The 24,015-nt window shown below is 44.5% G+C and overlaps 1 protein-coding gene across 1 annotated transcript in view; it reads left to right on the forward strand.

The window, feature by feature from the left end:
• tmem266 (transmembrane protein 266) overlaps nucleotides 1-21,935 on the forward strand; it is a 58,117-nt gene extending 36,182 nt beyond the window's left edge. Inside the window, exons 7-10 of the mRNA XM_068015199.1 lie at nucleotides 262-377; nucleotides 6,934-7,126; nucleotides 17,397-17,459; nucleotides 21,219-21,935. Coding sequence (XP_067871300.1) covers nucleotides 262-377; nucleotides 6,934-7,126; nucleotides 17,397-17,459; nucleotides 21,219-21,829 — 983 coding nt within the window. The 3' untranslated portion in view covers nucleotides 21,830-21,935. The remainder of the gene's footprint in view (nucleotides 1-261; nucleotides 378-6,933; nucleotides 7,127-17,396; nucleotides 17,460-21,218) is intronic.
• The last annotated feature ends 2,080 nt before the right edge of the window (nucleotides 21,936-24,015 follow it).

Raw genomic sequence — 24,015 nt, forward strand, 5'->3', positions numbered from 1 at the left:
TAATTCTGTGTCCTCTGGTTAGCAGACCTCCTGCCACTGGGAAGCAGTTTCTCTTTATCTACCCGATCAAAGCCCTTCCTAATGTTGAACACCTCTACTGCAGCTTCCCACCACCTTCTCTGCTATAGGGAGAATGATCCCAGCATACAACAAGTGCGACAAAAAAACGGAAGCTCACCCTTGTTGTTGAGCTCCCGCGACCTGTATCACTCCTCAGTCTGTGAGCTAGCTCTGATAAATCTGTGCCTCTGACTCTTCCAGCTTATGTCCTGCCGGTTAAGGTGGAGATGGAGATGGTCATCCAACAGTACGAGAAGGCCAAACAGGTTCGAGAGGAACAACTGGAACGACTCACACAGATCTGTCAGGAACAAGCTGTGAGTATTCCAGTAGCAAGAACTAGCATTTGTATGCAGCTGTTCATGTCAGGATGTTCCGAAGTGTTTTGCAGCCAATCCAGCAGTTTTTTGAAGTGACGTCACTGTTGTAATATAGGAAATCAATTTATGCGCAGCAAATTCTCACAAACAATGAGATAGTGGCCAGTGATGTTTTAGTGATATAAAAACAGAAAGTGCTGGAAATACTCAGCAGGTCTGGCAGCCTCTGTGGTGATAGAAACAGAGTTAACAATTCAGGTCTGTGACCTTTCATCCGAACTGTTTTAATGATGTTGGCTGAGGGATAAATATTGACCAGGAGACCTGGGAAAACTTCCTGCGCTTCTTCAAATTTGTGACAAGAGGGCAGACAGGCCTCAGTTTAATGTCTCCTCCAAAATATAACACCTCTGACACTGCAGCACTCCCTCAGTATTATACTGTGAAGGTCATCCTGGACTTTTGTGCTTACATCGCTGGAGTGCTGCTTGGACCCACAACCCTTCTGACGCAGAGGTGAGAATGCTACTCACCAAACCACAGCTGACCCCTTGTATGGTATAGGTGAGAAGCAAAGACCAAGAGAAAGGAGATTCACAGTCTTGAAGTTGCAGGGGAGGCTGAGATAGAATCTGAGTCTTGAATTAAACTCAGTGATGTTACAGGGAGGAGGATGAATAATCTATTTAGGGAACTTGAAGCTCCCTTCCTTGATCTGACAGAGTGAGTAAGCAGTAATGCAAAGTGACATTGTGATGGTAAACCACCCCATCTGATATCCCGTTTGCTATTCAGAGAATGCTGAGAGCTTGTGGGTCTCCTGCCTGTTAAATATGCAACCTGTCACAATGCTTCAGCACGCTAGCCTGATGCACCATAATGCTTCATTTCACATCATTGGGCATGTTGCTGGGTCTTTCATTTTCACGGTAATAGGATGCAAAGAACGAAATCCAAAATAAAAATTGAGTTTGCAGATTCTAGGGGCCTGACTGGTGAATGTTATCAAAGATAGCAACTATTACTTTCAGACAATCAAAGAGCGAAAAATAATAAATGAATAATTTGATATAATTGTGCACCAGTTAATATCAGCCTGGTGTAATTGTGAGCTGTATGGTGTCAGTCCATTATAATTGTGCCAAACCCATTCGTGCCAAACTGGTGAAGTCGCATCGTTGTTTGTGGGACCTTGCTGTGCGCAAATGAACTGCTGTGTTTCCGATATTACAACAGTGACAACATTTCGAGAAGTGTTTCATTGGTTGTAAATGCTGCGGGAGGTCCTGAGGTTGTGAAAGGTGCCATACAAATGCAAGTTCTTTCTTTCTGCGATGCTATTGAATAGAATTGAGTGGCCTCATAGCAATAACCCTCAACAGACTTAAAATCATATGTAATTTAGATTTTTAAAGCTACACATCCATTATCTATGAATTGTTAATTGCAAGGTCAATATTTAAATATTGCTGCTTTCTCGGGAAGAATAAATAAGGAAGGGGCGGAGTTAGACTTTAATTGAAATGTTGCCACATTTCCCAAGTCGCTCATAAATCCAGGAGAAATGTTAAGGTTAAAGATTTTTAATTAAAAATAAATATTAAGGTATAAATCATATTGGCAAAATTGATCAGAAAATGAGAGTCCAGGATGGAGAGAGAGCAGAAGATAACTATTTCAGATATCTGTGTCTGTTTGTTGTTTAAACTAATACAGACCAGATCCCCTCTGTCCCAGCTCCTGACCCCTCTCCCTGCTGTTTAATGATTGAAACTGTTGACAAAGGCAAGGGCAAGTTGAGGCCATCGGACCCGGAGGATCTCAGCTCATTTGTATTCTAACTCCTCCCAGTATCCAATAGCATTCTGAATGCTCCTTTAGTCTCTAAAAGAAAGACTTTCACGACCACCAGATAATCTGCTTTAGTGATGTTGGTTGAGGGATAAATATTGGCCAGGACACCAGGGAGAACTCCCCTGTTCCTCTTCGAAATAGTGCCATGGGATCTTTTACATTCACCCGAGAGGGCAGACGGGGCCTTGGTTTGACATTTCAGCCAAAAGACAGCACCTCCACAGACTTGCAGGTGATAGGTAAATTGGCCGTTGTAAATTGCCCCTAGTGTAGGAAGGTGACAAGGAATATGGGATTACTGTAGGATTAGTATAAATGGGTGGTTGTTGGTCAGCACAGACTCGGTGGGCCGAAGGGCCTGTTTCAGTGCTGTATCTCTAGAAAAAAAAACTATTTCCTCTGGTGGGGGGAATCCAGGATAAGGAGGCATAACCTTAAAATTAGAGCCAGTCCATTCAGGTGTGATGTCAGGAAGCACTTCTTCACACAAAGAGTAGTGGAATCTGGAACTCCCTCCCCAAAAAACTGTTGAGGCTGGAGGTCAATGAAAAATGTCAAAACTGAGATTGATAGTGTTTTTTTTGGGGGGGTAAGGGTATTAAGATGCAGATCAGCCATGATCTAACCGAATGGTGAAGCAAGCTCAAGTTGCTGAATGACCTCCTCCTGTTCCTGTGTTAAATCTGCTGGAACGTTGAACAATGGGAAATGGAAGTTGAATGGATCGATGTATTGAACTTCTAATTCTGGATTAACAACTTAAGCCTTCAAAGGTGGGAAATATCCCAGGGTCCTTTCAACGTGAGCATCAGGAAGGCTTTCGGATGTATTTTCAGGAAGGTTCCAGGGGTTAAATTGTGTCGTTTATTGAGGCACAATGCGGCCAATATAAGGATGGAAGGTGGGAGCTGAGATGCTTATGCACATTTCCGACAGGAAGTTCACAGGACACCGTCTTGGTAAAGGATAAACAAGAGGCAGCCTTTACTCACACCCGAAGTAGGCGTTAGCTCATTTGCGTATGCCCAGATCCCCGAGATCCAACCCCATCACTTACATGCGCTAACCTGTGTGGGCTCCTCCAGTGCCACCACCTACATTAGGATGAGTTTGGCAGTCTGGGCTCCTCACAACTCACCTTTTGAATGCGGGCTGTTAATACCATGATGGTGAGGTGCCCAAGAACGGACACTCCTGAATTTATCCCCCACCCTCCCACTAGCTCTTTTAGAATTGACTGTGTTCATTTAAGCCGAACTGACTACGGCCTCTCGATATCAAGCTCAAAGAAGAAAACCTGAGTTTGGTTAAAAGCAGAAACTTGACATCAAGCGCCTTTGACCTGCTCATTGATGTGGGTGTTGGTCCCTTGGAAAATTTAGCAAAGCAATTAGTGACTTGACACTGCTATGAAAACAGACTTGGACAATGTTACCGCTGCAACATGTACAATTGCTTGCTCTGGGCTAGCAGCCAACTCGAGCACAATAACAGACACTTGGGGACAAGCCTAACATTCTAGCTCCTTACTGAATCCGTTTTGTTCGGATGATATACTTGACAGTGATTACAACCTAATTTATACTCAGTTGTGCTCCATACATCACCTCTAATAAGACTCTTACAATCTTAAGCAAGACACACCACACTTCAACGCTCTGATTGACTTTGGAACTCGCTACCATGTGCAGTAGTTGAGGCGAGTGGTGTAGATGCATTTTAGGGGAAACTGGATGAACACACGAAGGAGAAAAGAGTAGAAGGATATGTTGATAGGGTGAGATGAAGTAGGGTGGGAGGAGGCTTGTGTGGAGCATAAACACCAGTTGAAGGGTCTGTTTCTGGGCAAAGCTTGGGTTTCAACAGCCTATAGGAGGAAGGGCAAGCCCAAGGGGAGTAAGGAGCTTCATTGTTTTGAGAACGTGGGATAGAATGAGTCAGTGTAGGAGTCCATGTGATGACTGTAGATCCCATCCATGATAACACGGAGAAGGTTAAAGGGAAGATTTAATAGAGGTGTTCAAAATTATGAAGAGTTTTGATCGGGTAAATAAAAAGAAACTGTTTCCCGTGGTAGAAGGGTCAGTAATCAGAGGACACAGATTTAAGATAATAGGTAAAGGAACTGCAGGGGGAAGATGAGGAGAATTTCTTTAGGCAGCCAGTTGTTATGATCTGAAAGGACAGCAGGAGGATGTTCAGTTGTAACTTTCAAACGGAAATTAGATATATACTTGAAAAGGAAAAATTTGTTGGGCTGTGGGGAAAGAGCAGGGAGAGGTCTGGGACTAATTTCAAGGAGCTAGCACATTGCACAATGGGCTGAATGGCCTCCTCCTGTACTATACGATTCCTCTTGGGATGTGAGTGATGCCATCAAGGCCTCATTTGTTGCCTACCCCTAGTTATCCTGAGTGTATTGTAAATCGTGTGGAACTGGAATCACATGTAAACCAGACCAGGTAGATGTAGGAGAATGCCAGACATCTGACGTTCACTGACCTTCTCTGAAGGTGATTAGTGAACAAGCTGGGTGTTTATGACAATCTGCCACCTCTTCTGGTAATTTTATCTAGTGCCAGAATACGGTTCGCATGCTACAAACCATAATCAGAAGACGGTGAATGAGGAAAGCCATTTAAAAAAGGAAAAGTAACTTTTAAAAGCTATTTTTAAATGTTTAGAACTAAATCTATGTTGAAAGGAATATTATACCCAAGGCTGTGAAATAGGTGGTAGTTTTCCAACATTAAACTGGCTGCAGCCATTGTCAGGTCAGTGACGGTCAGTTTTACAACATGCTCATACAATGTTCTCCTCCCGTCAGACAATATAAACAGGCCACTGTGAAAAGATCACAGACACTGAACATCACTTAAAATTTAAACTGTTTGACAATAAGACAGGTTCAAACTAGTAAAAAGGGAAGTTTAGGACAAATACCAGAGAGGTCTTTGTGCAAAGGTTGATCAACGCATGGAGTGGACCTCTAGGTACAAGGAAGGAAAGAATTTGCATTTGTATAGCGACATTCCAAAGCACTTTACAGCCAATTGAGCACTCTTTGAGTGCAGTCATTGCTGTAATGTAGGAAACATGGCAGCCAATTTGCACACAGCAAGCTCCCAAAAATAGCAGTGTGATAAATGACCAGACAGTCTGCCTTTAATGAAGCTTATTGATGAATAAATATCGACAGGGTAGGGCAATAGAGAAAAGAGGACAGTTTAAGAAACAGTTGATGACGGTAGGAACTGCAGGGCTTGTCTGGATGTAAGAGTTACAATGCATGAATGGCCTCCACCATCCACGATATGTTGTGATCTGGTGATTTCAAAGCAAAGATTAGAATTAAAAGCTCAAGGAGCCTGAAGCTTATAGAGAATATAATCACACAAGTTTTATATGTTACAGACACACCAAAAAAAGGACTTGCTATCGACCAGAAATCTTTAAAATCAGCTTAGAAAGATTGTAAAGTCATAAAAATTCATTATAAAAAGATAAATCCCACTGATCTTTTTGACCACACATTCACTTCTTCATGTGGCACATCAGCTTGGTGTAGTTGCTGCACTACTGTTGCCTGCCAGGAGAGGGCAGTGAGCTTACACCGACCTATTAATACTGGGTTCTTACCTTGGCAATGCCTCTATCCCCAACAGAAGTCGGTGCTTTTTGAGTTGTGCACAATTTGCACACCCTGTCATCGCCTGATACAATGTATAATTTGATTGGCTACGTGTTCGACACACTCATAAATCCATCGCTACAGCCCCTGGTTCAGACTCACTCCCCCTTCTCCCCCACTGGCCCCCACAAGTATACACGGGTGTTTCTGATGGAACTTAACCAACTAAAACCACATCACTCTCACCCAATGCCCTTGGCCAATATTTATCCTTCAACCATTAAAAAAGGATTATCTGGTCATTATCAAGGGCGGCGCAGTGGCTAGCACCACAGCCTCACAGCTCCAGCAACCCAGGTTCGGTTCTGGGTACTGCCTGTGCGGAGTTTGTAAGTTCTCCCTGTGACCGCGTGGGTTTCCTCCGGGTGCTCTGGTTTCCTCCCATATGCCAAAGACTTGTGGGTTGATAGGTAAATTGGCCATTGTAAAAATTGCCCCTAGTGTCGGTAGGTGGTAGGAGAATTGAGGGAAGGTGGGGATGTGAGAGGGAGAAAATGGGATTAATGCAGAATTAGTATAAATGGGTGGTTGATGGCTGAAGGGCCTGTTTCAGTGCTGTTTCTCTCTATGACTCTATCATATTGCTGTTGGTTGGAGCTTGCTGTGTGCAAATTGGTTGCTATATTTCCAACATTACAATAGTGATGACACTTGAGGAGTATTTTATTGCTGCAAAGCCCCTGAGGTTGGGAAAGGAGCTACAAAAATGCAAGTCTTTCTTTTCTTTCTAACCCGCTACTGCCCCAGGCAGATTTCGCCCCTCTCCCCTTTCCTCTGGAGTGTCGCAACCACTCCACTGCAGTGTCACAGGGCGATCTATCAGCCACTGCTTTTGGATCTCCCTTCCCAAACCACTTCACCAGCCAACTCTCTCCCTACCTTCAAAAGTCTCCTAAAAAATATATCCAGTGAAAGGCTTCTATATAAACGCAAGTCTTTCTTTCTTTCAGTAATGACAGCAAGTGCCTCCCATGGTAACATGTCTCTGCATTTGTATCCGATGTGCAGTTTGAGATCAGGCAGCTGAGGGCTCACCTTGCCCAGCAGGACCTGGACCTCGCTGCTGAAAGGGAGGCCGCTATGGAAATGCACCACGTCTGGGACAAGCAGAGCAGCAAGTTTCAAGTGGTCGATGGGTCAGGAACTGGAGTATCTGATGACGAGAGCCCCGACAGCATCATCGATCCACGCCACACACAAAGTAAGGGTTCATGCGATCCTGTATTTATTTGAAAACAAAGCATTACGAAACGATGCACGTGTCCAGGGTCCCATCAAGGTTGAAAGGTGGGGAAAAAGAGGAGATGGGATAAAGCAGGACACAGCAAGTTATCTTCTGCCCACAAACCTTAGGTTTTTAAAGCTCAACTTGGATTTTGGAAGCCTAAACATTGCAGTAGGAAGGGAAGTCTGAGGAAGGTGAGGCTTTTGCAGTAATTAGTTACAATAGAAGATGGTCCAGGGTTGACAGATTACCTGAACCTTTCCCTTTGTTACAAGTTTTAATATTACAGACCATCACACCATTGGGAATATTGCAATACAACAGTTCATCTTATCCTTGGAAATATTACAGATCATCCAACCACTGGATACATTACAGACCATTTCAACATGAGGGATATTATAAGCACCACTGGAAATCTCACTCAATCTCATCACTAGGGATATTCCAATTCTTCTTATAACTCGGGTTAAAAGGGTCCATTCCACTGTTATAGAGATTGTAGTCTGCTTTCTGTTAGAGACATCAAAATCCCATCTCACCATAAGGAATATTACAGTCCAGTGTACACTCACGTAACTCGAAATCCTCCATTATCTCAATCATTATTCATATACATTTAAATTCACATTTTTAGAAATGTCCAAAGCTTTCAATTACAGACAAAACAGTGCTCAGTGTTTAATTAAAATGCCAGTGAGTTGCACGAGCAGAGTACTGAACTGTAGTATAAAGTCGGGGGTGTGGGGAGGGGTTGAGCAAGGTAATACAGGTTTTGAGTATGTGTAAGCAGAGCTGATAGCCAAGTTAAAACTACTAGTCTGTCATTAAACTCTCTGAAGTTTGAACCCAAAAACTGATAGCTAGGACTAAATTTTCTGATGATGGGGTACATCGGAAGATTGTAATCCAACTGTCCATTAAACCAACAGCTGGAAAATTGTAAGCAATGGATCTGAGAATTTCCATTAGACATTCTATGACTTGGGAGACCTTACTGTCCATCTGATACAGCTACCATTTCAGTGTTAAGAGCACAATGGATAGGCATTGAAACGACACTGTCGGAGCTGAAGACAGCTGCGGTTTATCCATCTGGGACAAACCTTACGTCAGGACCTTGGACAGTGAACAACCATCTGCCTCATGTTGTAGTTATCTTGAATGCTTGGCATCAGTGGCAGCCACCGTATGTGCCCCACTCCTGTCAGACATGCAGTATATCAGTGCCCATTGTTTGTAAGAAGATGCGGAGGGTGGGGCTTTGATTGCAGATAATTAGGCAACGGAAGATTGGGAGTCGACCACTTTGAGACTTTTTTTCTACACGAAAGGCACTTTGTAAATGCAAATTATTATTGCTCTGCTGAAATTACCATTCATCAGACTTTGTCCCTTTCATTCCCAGATATCTTATCAATTTCCCAACAATTTCCCCCCCTCCCCCGCCACCCCCTCCCCCCCCCCCCCCCCCCCACCCCACCCCACAAGTTCTTGATACCCCGACTCCATTGAGTGACCTCACACTTTCACTCCACAAACACATAACACAGGCTGGACTGTGTTTGGTGATAGTTCACCTCATTAACATGATTCAAGATGTTAACTAAAATTTTGAGCAATTTGCTGCCTTACATACTCCCTCACTTTGTATTATTCATTTAGATTTCTCTTTGAAAACCCCAAGTGACAGACAGAACCCATAGTGTATGTACCAATGTTAGCAGGGAGTAAAGAAGACAAGATAAATCAAAAAGAAGTGGATAAGTAGTTCCATGTTTGGGCTTTAAAAACTTGAGCAAGTAAAGTTTGAGGGAGCCAATGCAATGGTGACATTATTGGAGTCGCAATCCAGAGTCCTGGCTTAATAATCCAACAACATGAGTTCAAAGTTCACCGCAGCAGCTGGAGAATTTAAATACAGTTTGAAAAATCTGGAAATAAAAAGCTGTCATCCATAGAAGTGGCCAAGTAGCTGTTGCATTGCTGTAAAAAAAAAACCCAGCTGGTTCACTGATGTCTTTCAGGGAAGGAAACCTGCCCTCCTAACCCAGTCTGGCCAGTATGTGACTCTCGTCCCACACCCACGTGGTTGACTCTTAACTGCCCATCTGACGTGGTGTAGCAAGTCACTTACTTGCAGCAAACTGCGACCAGCAGGGGAGGCGATGGTGTAGTGGTAATGTCACCTGACTAGTAATCCAGAGCCCAGGCTAATGCTCTGGGGGCATGTGTTCGAATCCCACCACAGCGGATGGTGAAATTTGAATTCAATTAATAAACCTGGAATTAAAAGTCTAATGGTGACCATTGTCGATTGTTGTAAAAACCCATCTCGTTCACGAATGCCCTTCAGGGAAGGAAATCTGCTGTCCTTAGCTAGTGACTCCAGACTTAAATGACCGAGCAAGCCATTCAGTTCAAGGGCAAATAGGGATGGGCAATAAAAATGGTGGCCTAGTCAGTGATGCCCACAATCGCATGAAAAACAAGCTTCTCAGGACAGCTGTCACTGGGCAATAAATACCAGTCTTGCCAACGATGCCCACATTTCAAGAATCAATCTTTTAAAAACATTTTGGAGCAAATGTTGACGTCAGCAAATTGCAGATTGCATATCGGAGGAACAGGTTTACCCTTAATGTCCTCTTTAAATTCAGCCTTCATTTAGTGTTGCAAATGTGGTTGACAAGCTGGGTGCAATAATCTGAGGGCTTCACCGTCTTCACAATCCAGTCTGGCTAGAGCAGCATAAAGGATAGTCTTATTATTGATGTGATTCCCATCAATAATGTAGCACCAAAGGATGTGGAGCATTAATGATTCAATCTAGCTTTCTAAAACAAATTCATAGATTCAAAATAGTTTCCAACAGCAGGGGGTTCAGTTGACTCAATAAAGGTGACCACTATGGTTTGAAACCCTGAATATTGTTTCCACTGCCTACCCCCACAGAAAGCCACTCAAAGAGAAGCTCATCTTGTTGTGTTTAGTGAGACTCTACTGGCGTAGAGAGTGAGGTGACATGTAAATTATGAATCATGAATGAGAGGAATATGGAGTCTTTTTACGAGTATCTAGTGCAGCTCCCACGTGTCTCGTGTATCCACATCTCGTCCCGAGGAGTTACCCTCGGCTACACCAAGGCCTCTCTGTAGAAATCCAACATTAGCGCAGTACACACTTCTGACTGGAGGCATTTAGAGGGGAACGGAGGCCGGAAAAGCTTTTAATGGTCTATGAAACCCAGGAAAACAGTTATGTTCTCTTTGTATGTCAGGTTAGATTGCCATCTCTAGAGTGCAGCTATTTCAGGTACAGAGTGTTTTGTGGTTTGGGCCTTGTAGTGAGGGGAAAGTGGTCCACAGAAAACATCTGTTTCTTTCACCTGCCGACTGCAAGCTGTTGGTAAAGAGGCGAGGCCTGCAGCTACAGAGTCCCCGGGGACTGACTGTGAATCCAGATCACTGAGACAGGCTGGGCTCCTGACATCCGACATCAATGTAAGAATACCTTTCTGGGACTGTAATACTCAGAAGGAAGAATGCTTCTGAAGTGAGCCTTTGTCCTCGTTGTCACATTGTTGAATGAGAATGTGCTAAGTGGTATTTGTTTTTTTTATGAGTTATGGAGAAATGATGGTTATTTTGCTCACATCAATGTTCGAGATTTCCCAGTATCTCCATTTATCTTCACACCTAAACCCCAAGATAATGATATTGCTTCTCTTTTATTCTTCCTTCTGATCGGTTACCTTCCAATTCTACTCTATCTTCTCCTGCAGGACACTTACTGTCCCTTGGAGCACAGGGTTAAAAGCAGTACCCTGCGTAAGTGGCCATTCTAAATATATCAGTGAGTGTTGGCGAGCCCTTTGAATGCGGGAAGGTATCACAGAGGAGCTGTATCTTGCCCTTAATTAGGGCTTGTAGACAACAACAACAACTTGCATTTCTACAGTGCCTTTAATGCAGTAAAACATCCCAAGGCACTTCACAGGGATTTCCTGAGGTTGTGAAAGGAGATATATAAATGCAAGTCTTCCTTTCTTTCTGAATTGGCCTAGGTTTTTAAAAAAAATTATCCTTCCTCAAAAGATGACATGGCTGTGGGTGGGTGTAGGGAGGATTGAGGGTCATGTTGCTTATTTGCAACACGACAGATTCAGTGGACAAGCTGGTCTATTTCTGTTCATCTATTTCGTATGGGGGAGGCAGGCAGGAAATGGTGCTGCGTCAACAGTACTGAGATTTACTCTCTGGCTGAGTCTCAGGATAAGGGATCAGTCATTTTGGACTGAGATGAGGAGAAATTCCTTCACTCAGAGGGTTGTGAATCTTTGGAATTCTCTACCCCAGAGAGTTGTGGATACTCAGTCATTGGCTATATTCGAAACTGAACTTGATAGATTTTTGAACTCCAAGAGAATCAAGGGATATGGAGTTGAGGTGGACGATCAGCCATGATCGTACTGATTGGTGGAACAGGCTCAAAGAGCTGAATAACTTCCTCCTGCACCTATTGCTTATGTTGATCTTCTGTGAAGCCAATGATGGGTCAAATATAGGAGCAAAGGAAGAGAGGGTCTGATGGAGCTAGTCGGGGAGAGTCATAATATATCTCTCCCTGGGCATCTGCCAGGTGGTGATGGAATTCCCTAGAATCCTTGCTTCTCTCCTAGGATATTGACAAAGGCGGGGTGGGGGGGACACAGGGAAAACACACAGTGAGTTTTGCTTTGAATGAAAGTGAGATGACAGAAAGTTAGCAGTGGATCTGAGAATGCTCAGCACTTAAGTAATAAAGAAGCCAAACAGTAAGGATGAGGGACAGCACAGGTTCAACTTCTCTTCTTCTTCCTGGCATTTCTTCGTGGACCAAGATTTTGGGAAGGTTGTAGTCATCGATTGCAGGCCTGCTGGTGGCTAGTCAGGCCTATCCGTGACCGGCAGATTCTCCCACAGCGAGTACAAGTTGCTGCTGGGGACAATTGGATCTATTCTTCTCCTCCTTTTCTCTTTCATGCTGGTTCTTCGCTCAGTCTCAAAGGTGTCTGTAGCCCTCCTGATGTAGCATCTTCAGGCATCACGATCTATGGCCTGCGCTTCTCACTGGCGATGGTCGATGTGGCACACAGAGAGAGACTTCTTCAGGGAGGCCTTGAAACGTTTGCATGGAGCCCCTTTGTTCCTTTTACCCGTGGCCAGCTCTCCATACAACACGATCTTGGACAGGCGACTGTCGTCCATCCGGGCAACGTGATCTGCCCAACGCAGTTGGTTTTGCAGGAGGATGGCCTCAATGCTGGTGATATTGGCTGTTTCCAGGACTTCAATGTTTGGGATGTGGTCCTGCCAGCGGATCTTGAGGATGCTGCGGAGGCAGTGCTGATGGATCGCTCTAGAAGGCGTACTTGACGGCGGTGTAGGACCCATGACTCAGCGCCATTACAGAAGGGTGGTGAGGACTCTGGCTTTGTACACTTTGAGTTTGGTCTGCGCTCTGAGGCTGTGGTTGCTCCACACACGTTTGTAGAGTCTGCCGAATATACTGTTTACTTTTGAGAGCCTATTGTCCACTTCCTTGTCTATGGTGGGATCAAACGAGATGACGCTCCCCAAATAAGTAAATCGCTTGATGGCATTCAGCTCGGTTCCCTCGATGACAATGCTTGGTGGTCGATATTCTTCTTGGGGTGCAGGCTGATGCAGGACTTCAGTTTTCATTAAACTGATTTTCAGTCCGAGGAGTTGTGCCGCCTCGGAAAAATGTGATGCTATACGTTGCAGGTCTGACTGACTGTGGGCCAGGAGAGCACAGTCATCGGCGAAAAGACGCTCACAGATGAGTTTTTCTTGTGTCTTTGTGTGAACCTGAAGACGCCTGAGGTTGAAAAGGCCTCCCTCAGTCCGGAAGTGTACATAAACTCCCCCCTTAAGGTTTTCTGTTCCCTGTTGCAGCATCATGCTGAAAAAGATGGTGAATAGGATCGAGGCCAGCACACATCCCTGCTTCACACCATTGGAGATTCGGAAGGGACTCGAGATTTCGCTGTTTTGCTTGACTTGTCTGTACTGATTTTCATGAAACTGCTTCATTGTGGCCCGGAACCTGGGTGGGCACAGGTGATGATACAACAGCAGGCTTCAGTTAGCGCACACGTCTGGAGAGCAGGGCTTCTGTCAAACCCTGTCGGGGCAGAGGAAGGTTTGGCAGGGCAGTATTGGCAGTCTCTTTCCAGCTCTCCCAGGAGGTTCAATAATGGGCTCTCCTACCCAGCTTGCTTTTTAGAATGGACAGAAGCTCACAGATGTCAGTTACATTGTAGTGCTTATATCTGAGCAGAAAATAGCAGTGCCTGTTGGCTATAAAAGCAGGGAAAGACAGCAAAACCGCTTTCCAATTTGCAAACATCTCAATGATTCATTACTGCCTTAAAGAGGATGCCGTGTTGAACTCTTTTGAAGGGAATCCACCTCTAGGACCTCTTTCACGCAATGTTATCTACAGGCGTGATTGGCAGGAGATCATCTCCATTCTGGCTGGGAATATTGGTGTCACTGACTGCAGCCAGAAAGAAGGGAGACCAAATTCTGAGACCAATTTCAGGAAAATCTCTATTAAAAAAAAATCCTCCCCAACTCCCTAAGGCAATCAAGCAGCCTCCAGAATACTGGAGATACATCAGTTCCGAAGAAGGGTCACTGACCTGAAACGTTAACTCTGCTTCTCTTTCCACAGATGCTGCCAGACCTGCTGAGTGAATCCAGCATTCCTTGTTTTTGTTACTGGAGATACTGTCAGATTTAATCATCCAGGTGAATGAGTTGAGTTGCCTCACGCGTCAATATCTTGTGAGCCTGTGAATGGATTGGGGCATGAAATTCTGCCCTTGTTCTGGGCACATCTTGGGCAGTGCTGCTAGAGGGGAACACAAGAGCCTGGTGCTGTTGTAATTCCACCTTGCCAGGAAATTCTGTTGCGGTAGAGATGAAGCCATGGGCTTATCTACTGCCTCTCCCCCTCCCCCTCCCCCTCCCCACTCCCCACCCCACGGACACAGACATCAGTGAGGCAGGGCTGAGTTCCATTGTGTCCCTAAAAGTCTCAGAATGTGATGGGGATGAATTATCATGCAGGGGTGGCTTGGATGCTCCTTTGGGGGTTGTAGAGTTGCCGATCGAAGCCTTTGGGAGCTTTCCTGGGCTGCATTTGCTGTAGTGGGGTGGCATGCAGCTGCTGCAACAATCCAGAGCTCACGCAGGGAGACGGGCATTGATATGCCCACGCTGGAGTGAAACATCTGTGAGAGCTATGCTGATCACCCCGTCCTCCGTTCTGGGCAACTGTGAGTTCTGTTCCTCTGCGGAACTGAACTCGAACTTATGCCAATCAAAGTAGATCTTAGAGGTTCAACCCCGCTGTCTTTCGAGGGGAATCTGATGCTGACGCAGTCCCATTGAAGTAATTGTTTGGAGACCTTGTACTTGAACCTCGCAGATTGCACTATTATTCCCTGGTCGGATACGGTTCAGATTTGAGATGAAACTTTCGAACAGAAGTCAGATTGCATTGACGCAATAAAAGGCCTGAAATAGCTTACCATCCGATGCCTCATTCACATTTCAGCAATAAACAGGGCCAGGGCAAGTTTAAAAATGCAGTCTCGCTACAAAGGTAAAGGAATAAACTTTTCAGCATAAATTAAACATGAGACGAAACGGGGGGAACTCATTATTACTTCCATAAATGTTACATTCACTTTCAATTAATTTCACCAAACGCTCAGTCCAATTCACGCTTTTCCTAAATATTGCAGGTTTGTTTACATATTTATACAGGTACGTCGAGGCGGAAATTATTTCTTGCTGTCTTTTACAAATACTGATTAAGTATAGAATATAGTCTCACTGTAAGTCTGGAGTGCAGCCCCATATCTGGAGAAGCTTAACTAGCAGCAGCTACAAGAAAAGGTGCATCATCAAATCTGGCAATCCTTTTACATCTAACCTACAAATTATCTGTCTCTCTCTTTCTTATTTCCCACTATTTTGTTATCATCTTCTTTTAAATTTACTCTAGGATGTGGGCATTGCCAGCAAGACCATATTTATTGACCATCCCTAATTGCCCTTGTGAAGGTACTGGTGAGACAACTCTTGAACCCCTGCAAATGTAGCAGTTTAGCACAACTGAGTGCCTTACCAGGCCATGTCGGAGTTAAGAGTCCACCACATTGCTATGCATCTGGAGTCACATATAGGCCAGACTGGGTAAGGAGAGCAGATTTCCTTCCCTAATTACATGAGTTTTTCAAATATCACCATTACCGATGCTAGCTTTTTATTCCAAATTTATTTTAATCAACTGAATTAAAATCAAATGTTGGGATTAGAATGCATGTCACTAGATCATTAGTCCAAATCTGCTGGATTACCAGTCCAGTAATATAATCACTTTGCCACCATAGCCTATGAACTTGCTCCCCTGTTTCTCCCCATTCTACACTCTCTTGCTTCTCCCTGTGTCTTGGCTGTGCTGAAATCAAGCCTCATTGCACTGTTTCCAACTCAAACTCATTCTTTCCCAAGGCTTCCAAGCTGTGGAACTTCTCATGTCCTTCCAGTCCTTCCTCCTGGGGTCTACAGGCTTCCAAACCTCAAGCTTGGCATCATGGTAACACAGCAGCCAACCACCCCACTCTTGTTTGATGGCTGCTGAAGTGGAGATGATGGTGGATTGAGTGGTTCCACCCACTCTGCACCATTGGCCAGCATTGCAGCACATCTGCAAGCAGATGGAGCCACGTCTCAGGCCACATTTGGCCATTACCATCACTGCATGTGCCAGCCCTACTAGGTTGCATGGTAGCTTAGTCGTCCTTGCAGCAGACGGCACAACTGGCTGTCTGCTGATCCAGAACCTGTGAAGACAGCCCCGACGTCATTGCTAAATGGTTTCCCAGAGGCAGCAGAAGTGGTTTGTTGGCGTCTTTACAACAGTAGCCGATCAGGTTACGCTGGATGTTGGTCACCTATACTGGTGTTCTTTCCTGCATTACGACTGAAAAGGAAACATATGATGATTGGGGTGAGCTCCAAGAAAGCATTTAACATTACTGCTACTCTGGAAGTGATATATCTACACGATGCTATCGGGTCTGCTAAAATAGTGCACCTCTGCATCCACCAATTGTTTGTTAAAGCATGGTCTATCTGCAGATGTGGATGTGAGGGTTCCAGCTGCACCTCTTGGATCACCTGACCTGCCTAACCTCCCTGTATAGATCAGTCTTCTTTCAAATACTCCAATAGGAGGATTCCCGTTGGGAAACCCACTGGTGACAGTAGTGTTACATGATGGGGATGGGGGAGGTGCCATAAACATTGTAGGCCCTTGGGAACCTAGGTGTCAGTGGGAAACTAACAAGTAGCAAAAGAGTCAAGAGTTGACTTAGATTTAGCCGAATCAGGGCACTTGTTTCCTTTCAATCAGTCCCTGTCACAGCCAATTCCCGAAAGACTCCAGAGGCCCATTTCACACGGGGAGCCCTTTGGAGGCAACAACCTGCATGTCTGAATGTCAGGAAATGTCGTGCAGGAAGGCCCCGCCTCCAAATGAATATTTAAATTAGGCCTGAATGAGATGGGCACTTCCTAGTCCCCGCCCCTTGTCATAATGTGGGCAGAGTTCTGGCAGGATGGAATTCCCACCAAGTTACTGCAATGGTCGCTAGGCAACGCAACAGTAACAATTTGTGTCAGGCACATGGAGGGCAGATGAGTGGAATCAACCGCCCACCAGGAGTCAGGGTGTCTAAGAGATTAGAGGAGAAATATAAGAGAGGCAGACCAGGGGTGGTGGGAAATATACAGTACCTACAGGTGCAGCACTCCCTTATAAATATGAAGTGAGTGAATAATAAAGTAAGAAATAACTTGCATTTCTATAGCGCCTTTCTCAACCTCAGGATGCCCCAAAACACTTTACAGCCAATGAAGTATTTCAGAAGTGTAGTCGTTGTTGTAATGTACTTGAGACTCTGAAATAGTGAGGAAATATGTGGTGAGTTCTAGATCAGATGATCAGTTCGATGTTACACAGTAGTATTGCGGAAAATGATCCTGATACTGACAGACAGAAGCTGAAAGCGATGTTTACCAGAATAGACTCAATGATATGATTCCCAGTTCTGTTAAAGTGAGAGCTCAACAATGTGCTTCACTTGTCACATTTTATCTTGCAGAAGCAGCCACGAGGGACGATATGAACAATTACATCAGCCAGTACTACAGTGAACCCAGCAGCGGTTAGTACAAAACATCCCCTTATCCTGCCCCCTCCTCCCACCATAGTCTCTTCAATGCAGCAGTAACCCTGCTCTGATTCGTATGAATCTTTCAACCCTCCCCCAACTAACAACACCTTGCCTCTGTTGACGGAACCAACAGTTGGGTAGCAAAAGCCAAATTTAGGAAGGTCTTTGCCACATAAAGTGTGATCAACAGGTAGACTGGGTAGGGCTCTAGTTTATTCATTTATTTATTTATTTAGATATACAGCACTGAAACAGGCCCTTCGGCCCACCGAGTCTGTGCCGACCAACAACCACCCATTTATACTAACCCTACAGTAATCCCATATTCCCTACCACCTACCTACACTAAGGGGCAATTTACAACAGCCAATTTACCTATCACCTGCAAGTCTTTGGCGGTGGGAGGAAACCGGAGCACCCGGCGAAAACCCACGTGGTCACAGGGAGAACTTGCAAACTCCACCAGACAGTCAAACCCGGGTCCCTGGAGCTGTGAGGCTGCAGTGCTAACCACTGCGCCACTGTGCCGCCCATGGAGTTCTCCTCCATCATTGGAAACAATTTCTTTCCAACCCCTGTCCAGACCCCTCGTGATTTTTGAAGACCTCTATCAAATCTCCTTTCAACGTTCTCTTTAAGGAAAACAACCCCAGCTTCTCCAATCTATCCACATCACTGTATGTTCATACTGTGCTTTTGCTGACTTTACTGGTGCACTTTCAAAGCTCAGTACCATTATCCCCTGGGGAGGAGGTAAGTGGGTTTAGCAGATCTAAGATGACACGACTCAGAAGCAAGTCAGCCCTCTGTGGCAAACTCAGTGATCCAATACCCAAAGCAGGCAGGTTGGCATTTTGCCAATAGATCTGCAAATCTGGTTAACCAATGGAACCTGAATGCTGGACCTGTCACTGTGAGGCTGGTACTCCCCACACTCAATCCTAGTTAACCTTTGCAGGTCAGTTGCCTAATGGGTGAACAAGTAGAGGGAAGCTTACTTTTCTGCCTTGATAATCTGCGTGGTTTTAACTGGTTCCGCTCTAGCAGTGCCCCGGACAACATTGGAAGTCCAAAAACCTTGGATTTACCAACCTGTGCCTAACTGCTCTGGACTTAGATGCATGATGCATGTCCCTATATCATGCAAGTCTACACTCTGCATTAGGCAAACAGAAATTTTGCAAGTGTTGGTTTCTCAATGCTTTGATAAGGAAACTCCTGAACATCATGACAGGTTTCCATACATGTTGAAAGAGAAACTAAAAGAAAGACTTACATTTATATAGTGCCTTTTGTGACCCCAGGACAACCCAACACACTTTACAGCCAATGAAGTACTTTTGAATCGCAGTCAAGTACTGCTGTGATGTATGAAATACGGCCGCCAATTTGCACACAGCAAGGTCCCACAAACAGCAATGTGATAATGACCAGAACATCTGTTTTAGTCATAGAGTTATACAGCACAGAAACAGGCCCTTTGGCCCATCATGTCTATGCCGGCCATCAAGCACCTAACTATTCTAATCCCATTTTCTAGCACTTGGCCCGTAGCCTTGTATGCTATGGCGTTTCAAGGGCTCATCTAAATACTTTTTAAATGTTGTGAGGGTTCCTGCCTCTACCACTCCTTCAGGTAGTGTACTTCAGATTCCAACCACCCTCTGGGTGAAAAATATTTTCCTCAAATCCCCTCTAAGCCTCCTGCCCCTTACCTTAATTCTATGCCCCTTTGGTTATTGATGTTTAGTGATGTTGCTTGTGGGATAAATATTGGCCAGGACGCTGGGGAGAAATTCCCTGCTCTGCATCAGAGTAGTGCCATGGGATTTTTTTTTTATGTTCACCTAAGAGGGCAGACAGGGCCTCACTTTGACATCTGAAAGACAGCACCTTCAACAGTGCAGCACTTCCTCGATGTTGTACTCACATCTTTGGAGTGAAACCTCAATCCACAACCAGAGGCAAGAGGGCTACCAACTGAAACTCAGCAGATACCATACTGACAGGGAAAGAAATACAGGGTCAAAACTTTCTCAACGATCAATTGAAGATTATTTCTCCACTAATCTATGGTAATTCCGCAATTATTGCTCCTTTATGTCCAAACTCCATCTTAAATGTCTGGTGGCACAAAAAGTGGCTAGAAACTGAACAAAAGCTCCATATAAATTAAGTGCAGTATATTGTGTAGATCATAGAGATGGCAACATGAGGAAGAGTGAAATTCAAAGTGAGGGAAGGCCATTTGGCCCATCAAGCCTGTACCAGTTCATTATTCATTACTCAGACTAATTATCCCCACCACCAGCAACACTTGTTGCTCCCCTAATTTAGAGAACACTCCTTCCCTCAAAAAAGTATCAAGCCGTGCCTAGTAAAATCACTCCAACCCTGAACAGATATCGTTCCAGCTCTGTGTTATCGGTGTCAGTAATCCAAAACAACTATCTTCTCTGGGAGAAGTACAATAGGCTGAGGTGACTGATTTCAAGTCTGCAATGTAATCTCTGGATTCAAATGACAGTTATAGACTTTCTGCTCACAGATTCTGCCAATGTCTGAATCCCTTGATTGGATTACTGCTATGTAATCACTTCCAGGTATCTATTATTCTAAATATAAATCATCTGAGTTGCTCGATTAGATTACTGTTTTTCAATCACTCTCAGCATCTATTATTCTATTTTCAAATCGTTTGAATCCTATGGTTAGATACTGCATGTACTCTCCCCCATATTACACAGCTCAGCTGTACCCCTCTCAGCTCTGAGTCAAAAGATTGTGCATTCAAGCCCCACTTTGTAGACTTGAGCAGTAAAAATCTGGGCAGTATTGGGAGAGTGCTGCACTGTTGGAGGTGCTGTCTTTTGGAATAGACATAAAACTGAGGCTTTGTCTGCTCTCTCAGGGGAGGTGGGGGCATAGCGGTATTGGCACTGGACTAGTAACCCAGAGACCCAGGGTATTGCTCTTGACAGAAGGTGGAATTTGAATTCAATTAATAAAAATCTGGAATTAAAAGCTAGTCTCATGATGACCATTGTTGATTGTTGTAAAAACCCATCTGATTCACTAATGTCCTGCAGGGAAGGAAATCTGCTGTCCTTAACTGGTCTGGCCTACATGTGACTCCAGACCCACAGTAATGTGGTTGACTCTTAAAAGCCCTCTGAAATGGCCTAGCCAGCCACTCAGTTGTAGCTCACCACTACCAAGTCCCTCAGACTGAAAGGTTCCCATGGGACTATTTCAAAGAAGGGTGGTTGAGTTCTCCTGGTGTCCTGGACAATATCCCTCAATCAACAGTCACAAAACAGATTCTAAGTTTGTGGGAGCTTGCTATGCTCAAATTGTCTGCCTAGTTTCCCTAGATTGCAACAGTGACTACATTTCAAAAGTACTTCATTGGCTGCAAAGCACTTTGGGACGTCTTGGGGTCATGAAAAGCACTATAGTCTTTCTTTAATGTTGCTTTCACATTCTAACAGTGCAAAGCCGAAACTGCTTTGTACCGTTAAATTCAGAATGTGATCTGGATTTTAAGCTCTGAGTTGGCTGCAGTGAGGAGCGGAATGGGACTCCCTCCTCCAAGTGGTTCCATGCTGCTTCATTGCAATGATGCAGGATTCAGTTTGCGTTTACACTAGAACTGCAGTTGGAGTAAGTAAAGCTGCTTTGATGTACCACTGAGTTGAAATGTAAATGAACCTTGGGTGATATTTTTGCACCAATATCTGTTTTTCTTAGAGATGGGAATTCCAGAAGGTGCCTCCCATGTCATCACAACAGCTGCCATTGACGTTCACCTTCCCAATGCATCCTCCGACCTATTGACAGTGGAGGTGCCAGCGAAGCTTGAGAGGGTTAGCAGTTCAGTAAGCGATAATTCGGGCAGTGCCTCCAGATCTACAGACAGTACCACCACACAAGCCCAAAGCATCAGCAGCCAAACTCTGGGCTCCTCCACAGACTGCAGCACAACCAGGGAGGGGTCCTCCGAAAGCTACCTGCAAGAAAGGTCTGAGAATCAGCAAGATGGCACCATGGAGCCTATCATGCACAAAGACACGAGTGCGATGGTGCACAAACTCCTGTCCACCTTACCAGACGATACCTGCCTCACTCAGAAAGGACTAGACCCAGACAACCTTAAGTTGCCGAGTTCACCTGGGTCCACTAATGCTAGTCCAGAACTGGGTCACAGAGTTAACATTTATAACAAGAAGAACCAGGACAATCTCTGCGTCTATCCAACAACGCCGGTCATCCAGATCCAAGGCAACGACATCACACTTGAAGAAAAGTTCAGGTTCCTGGAGCCTACAGAATCAACAGTGAACAGACTACCAGAGTCTTAGTCTTCAACACCCTAAGACCAGCACTTCCTATTCTTCAGGTCATGGGAGTTCTTCGGAACCTGGTGGTCTTGCATCCATCATCGGATAAAATTCAGGAAACGTGGCATCTGTGGATCCCACATCTGGTTGTGGTAGAGAATGTCTTGCCATCAGTACTGTCTCAAATACTGAGTAGTTGCAAAACATTATGATGAACAATTAACATTTTTTTTATTTTGTATGTAAGTTTTTTTTCCTTTGTAATACTTGTCTTGAAGTGCTGATCATGACATCATTGGAAGAACTAGCTCAACAGCGTAAGGGAGCTGAATTTAACAGACACAGCAAAAGTGACATGGTCACTGACGTACCACAAGTCAATGAATGTATTTGTCATGAAATTAAACAAGGCTCGGCTGGACTATTGGGTTCAGTGAGTCAATCAAACCTGTTTCTGCTGATGGCGATGTTACTGGTACTCAAGCCGATAAATAGCTGTTTTGCGATAACAACAGACAAGCTTGTGTGACAGTCCTTGTCTGCTATTTTAACAAGATGTTAACCCAAAACATCCCCATAAAATAGCTGACATAGGAAATCACACACAAAGGTCCTGAGTTTAATATTGCAAACAGTAATATTTCGGGCCCCACTGTTTAAACTTAAAGATTTAGATTTGCTGCAGAGATAGAATAACTTGAGAGGATGTTGATGCGCGGTAGAAATTCAAGACTGGAAATGCAGATATGATCAATCAGCATCAGACAGAGAAAGACTGAAACAGAGAAAAAGAGAACGAGATTCTTTACTCCTTTGGATGCCAAACAGATCTTTTTGTGCACTCACAGAATGTTTTTGATTTGAGATTTTCAGCATTCATGAATTTCTCTTTTTTTGTCTTAAAAGCAAAATACTGGGGAGGTGGTGGTGGGGGGGAGGGGTGGGTTTAATGATGTGTGGGGAAGGATCGAGTGCAAAAGTTCCCTCTTTAAAGTTGATGGGATTCCGGTGCCAGCAAACACCAGATTTGGGAGTTCGCCAACACCCAGCAGGGAACAATCTTCAGAGTTGAAGAGAAATAGTTCTCGGCGGTTTTGACAATTGACAAATTCACAAACCAATTGAAGCACCTATCCGACTTTTTGATTAGATTTTAATGAAGTTTAATGAAATTTAACGATGAGTTCATTGGCTCTCCGCAGGTACCTCTGAGCAAAAATAAGATTTCCCAGAAGATGTTTTATTTTCCTGGGCTCCATGCCACCCGCAAGATAATTCTACAAGAGAGCTGGCACGGACTCGATGGGCTGAATGGCCTCCTTCTGTGCTGTCGCCATTCTGTGATTCTAACCAGTTGCCATTTAACTACTGCTTCGCAATGGTTTTTAACCCTTTGATCACAGTCGTGCCAATAGATCATCACAAAATTGGATACAATTGTCATTTCATCGGAGTCCAGAGTCCATAAAAACATGCTTAATTCGGTTTTCTTGCGAGCCCCTTCATACCAGCTAGGGGGTTTGCTGCCTATCTGCCTTCAGCTGGGACAGTTCAGTGGGTGGACTGTTGGGAACCCTCAAAAAATGGAAACTGGGCACCAAAGCCCGGGTTTTGCCTATCTGTGTTTGCCAGCTAGTGATTTTTAATTTGTTAAATTGTGGGCCAGTGAATGGAGAATTAGAAAACTTTGGCCCCAAAATCATTTCAAAAGAGGAATGTTTCTTCCCCTGTTTACTTTCCTATCTTGTGATGCAATAGTATTATTAATTATTAAGGTTGTTAATTACATCAGCAGAGTTCAAGCTATGATCCCACCCATCGGCCCTGTTTTGCCCCATTGTTGATACAATGCCAGGCTGGTTTTGTGCCCTCAGGTTGTCCATTTGTGTTTCAGTTTCTCCAGAAACCTTTGATCGACACCCACTGACCAGGCAGCCGCACTAGAAGGTAGCATTTTAGGGAGCTGAAATTGAGCTGTTAACATAAAACCAGTTCGAACCAAAAATGCCACATGGAGTCTGTAACTTTGAGGAGGAGTGGGGGGGGGGGGGGGGGGGAACCCAAATCAGATGCAGAGGGATTAAGCAGCGGAACTAAATGGGCGACATCGCATCTTCCGCCAGTTATTCGCCACGCATGGGCTTGCCCACGAATTGTTGGTTAGTGTCACTGTTCCTTGTTCAAAATTCCTCGATTGAAAGGCTTTA

The sequence above is a fragment of the Heterodontus francisci genome, chromosome 35, assembly GCF_036365525.1.
Source record: "Heterodontus francisci isolate sHetFra1 chromosome 35, sHetFra1.hap1, whole genome shotgun sequence".
Taxonomy (NCBI): Eukaryota; Metazoa; Chordata; class Chondrichthyes; order Heterodontiformes; family Heterodontidae; genus Heterodontus; species Heterodontus francisci.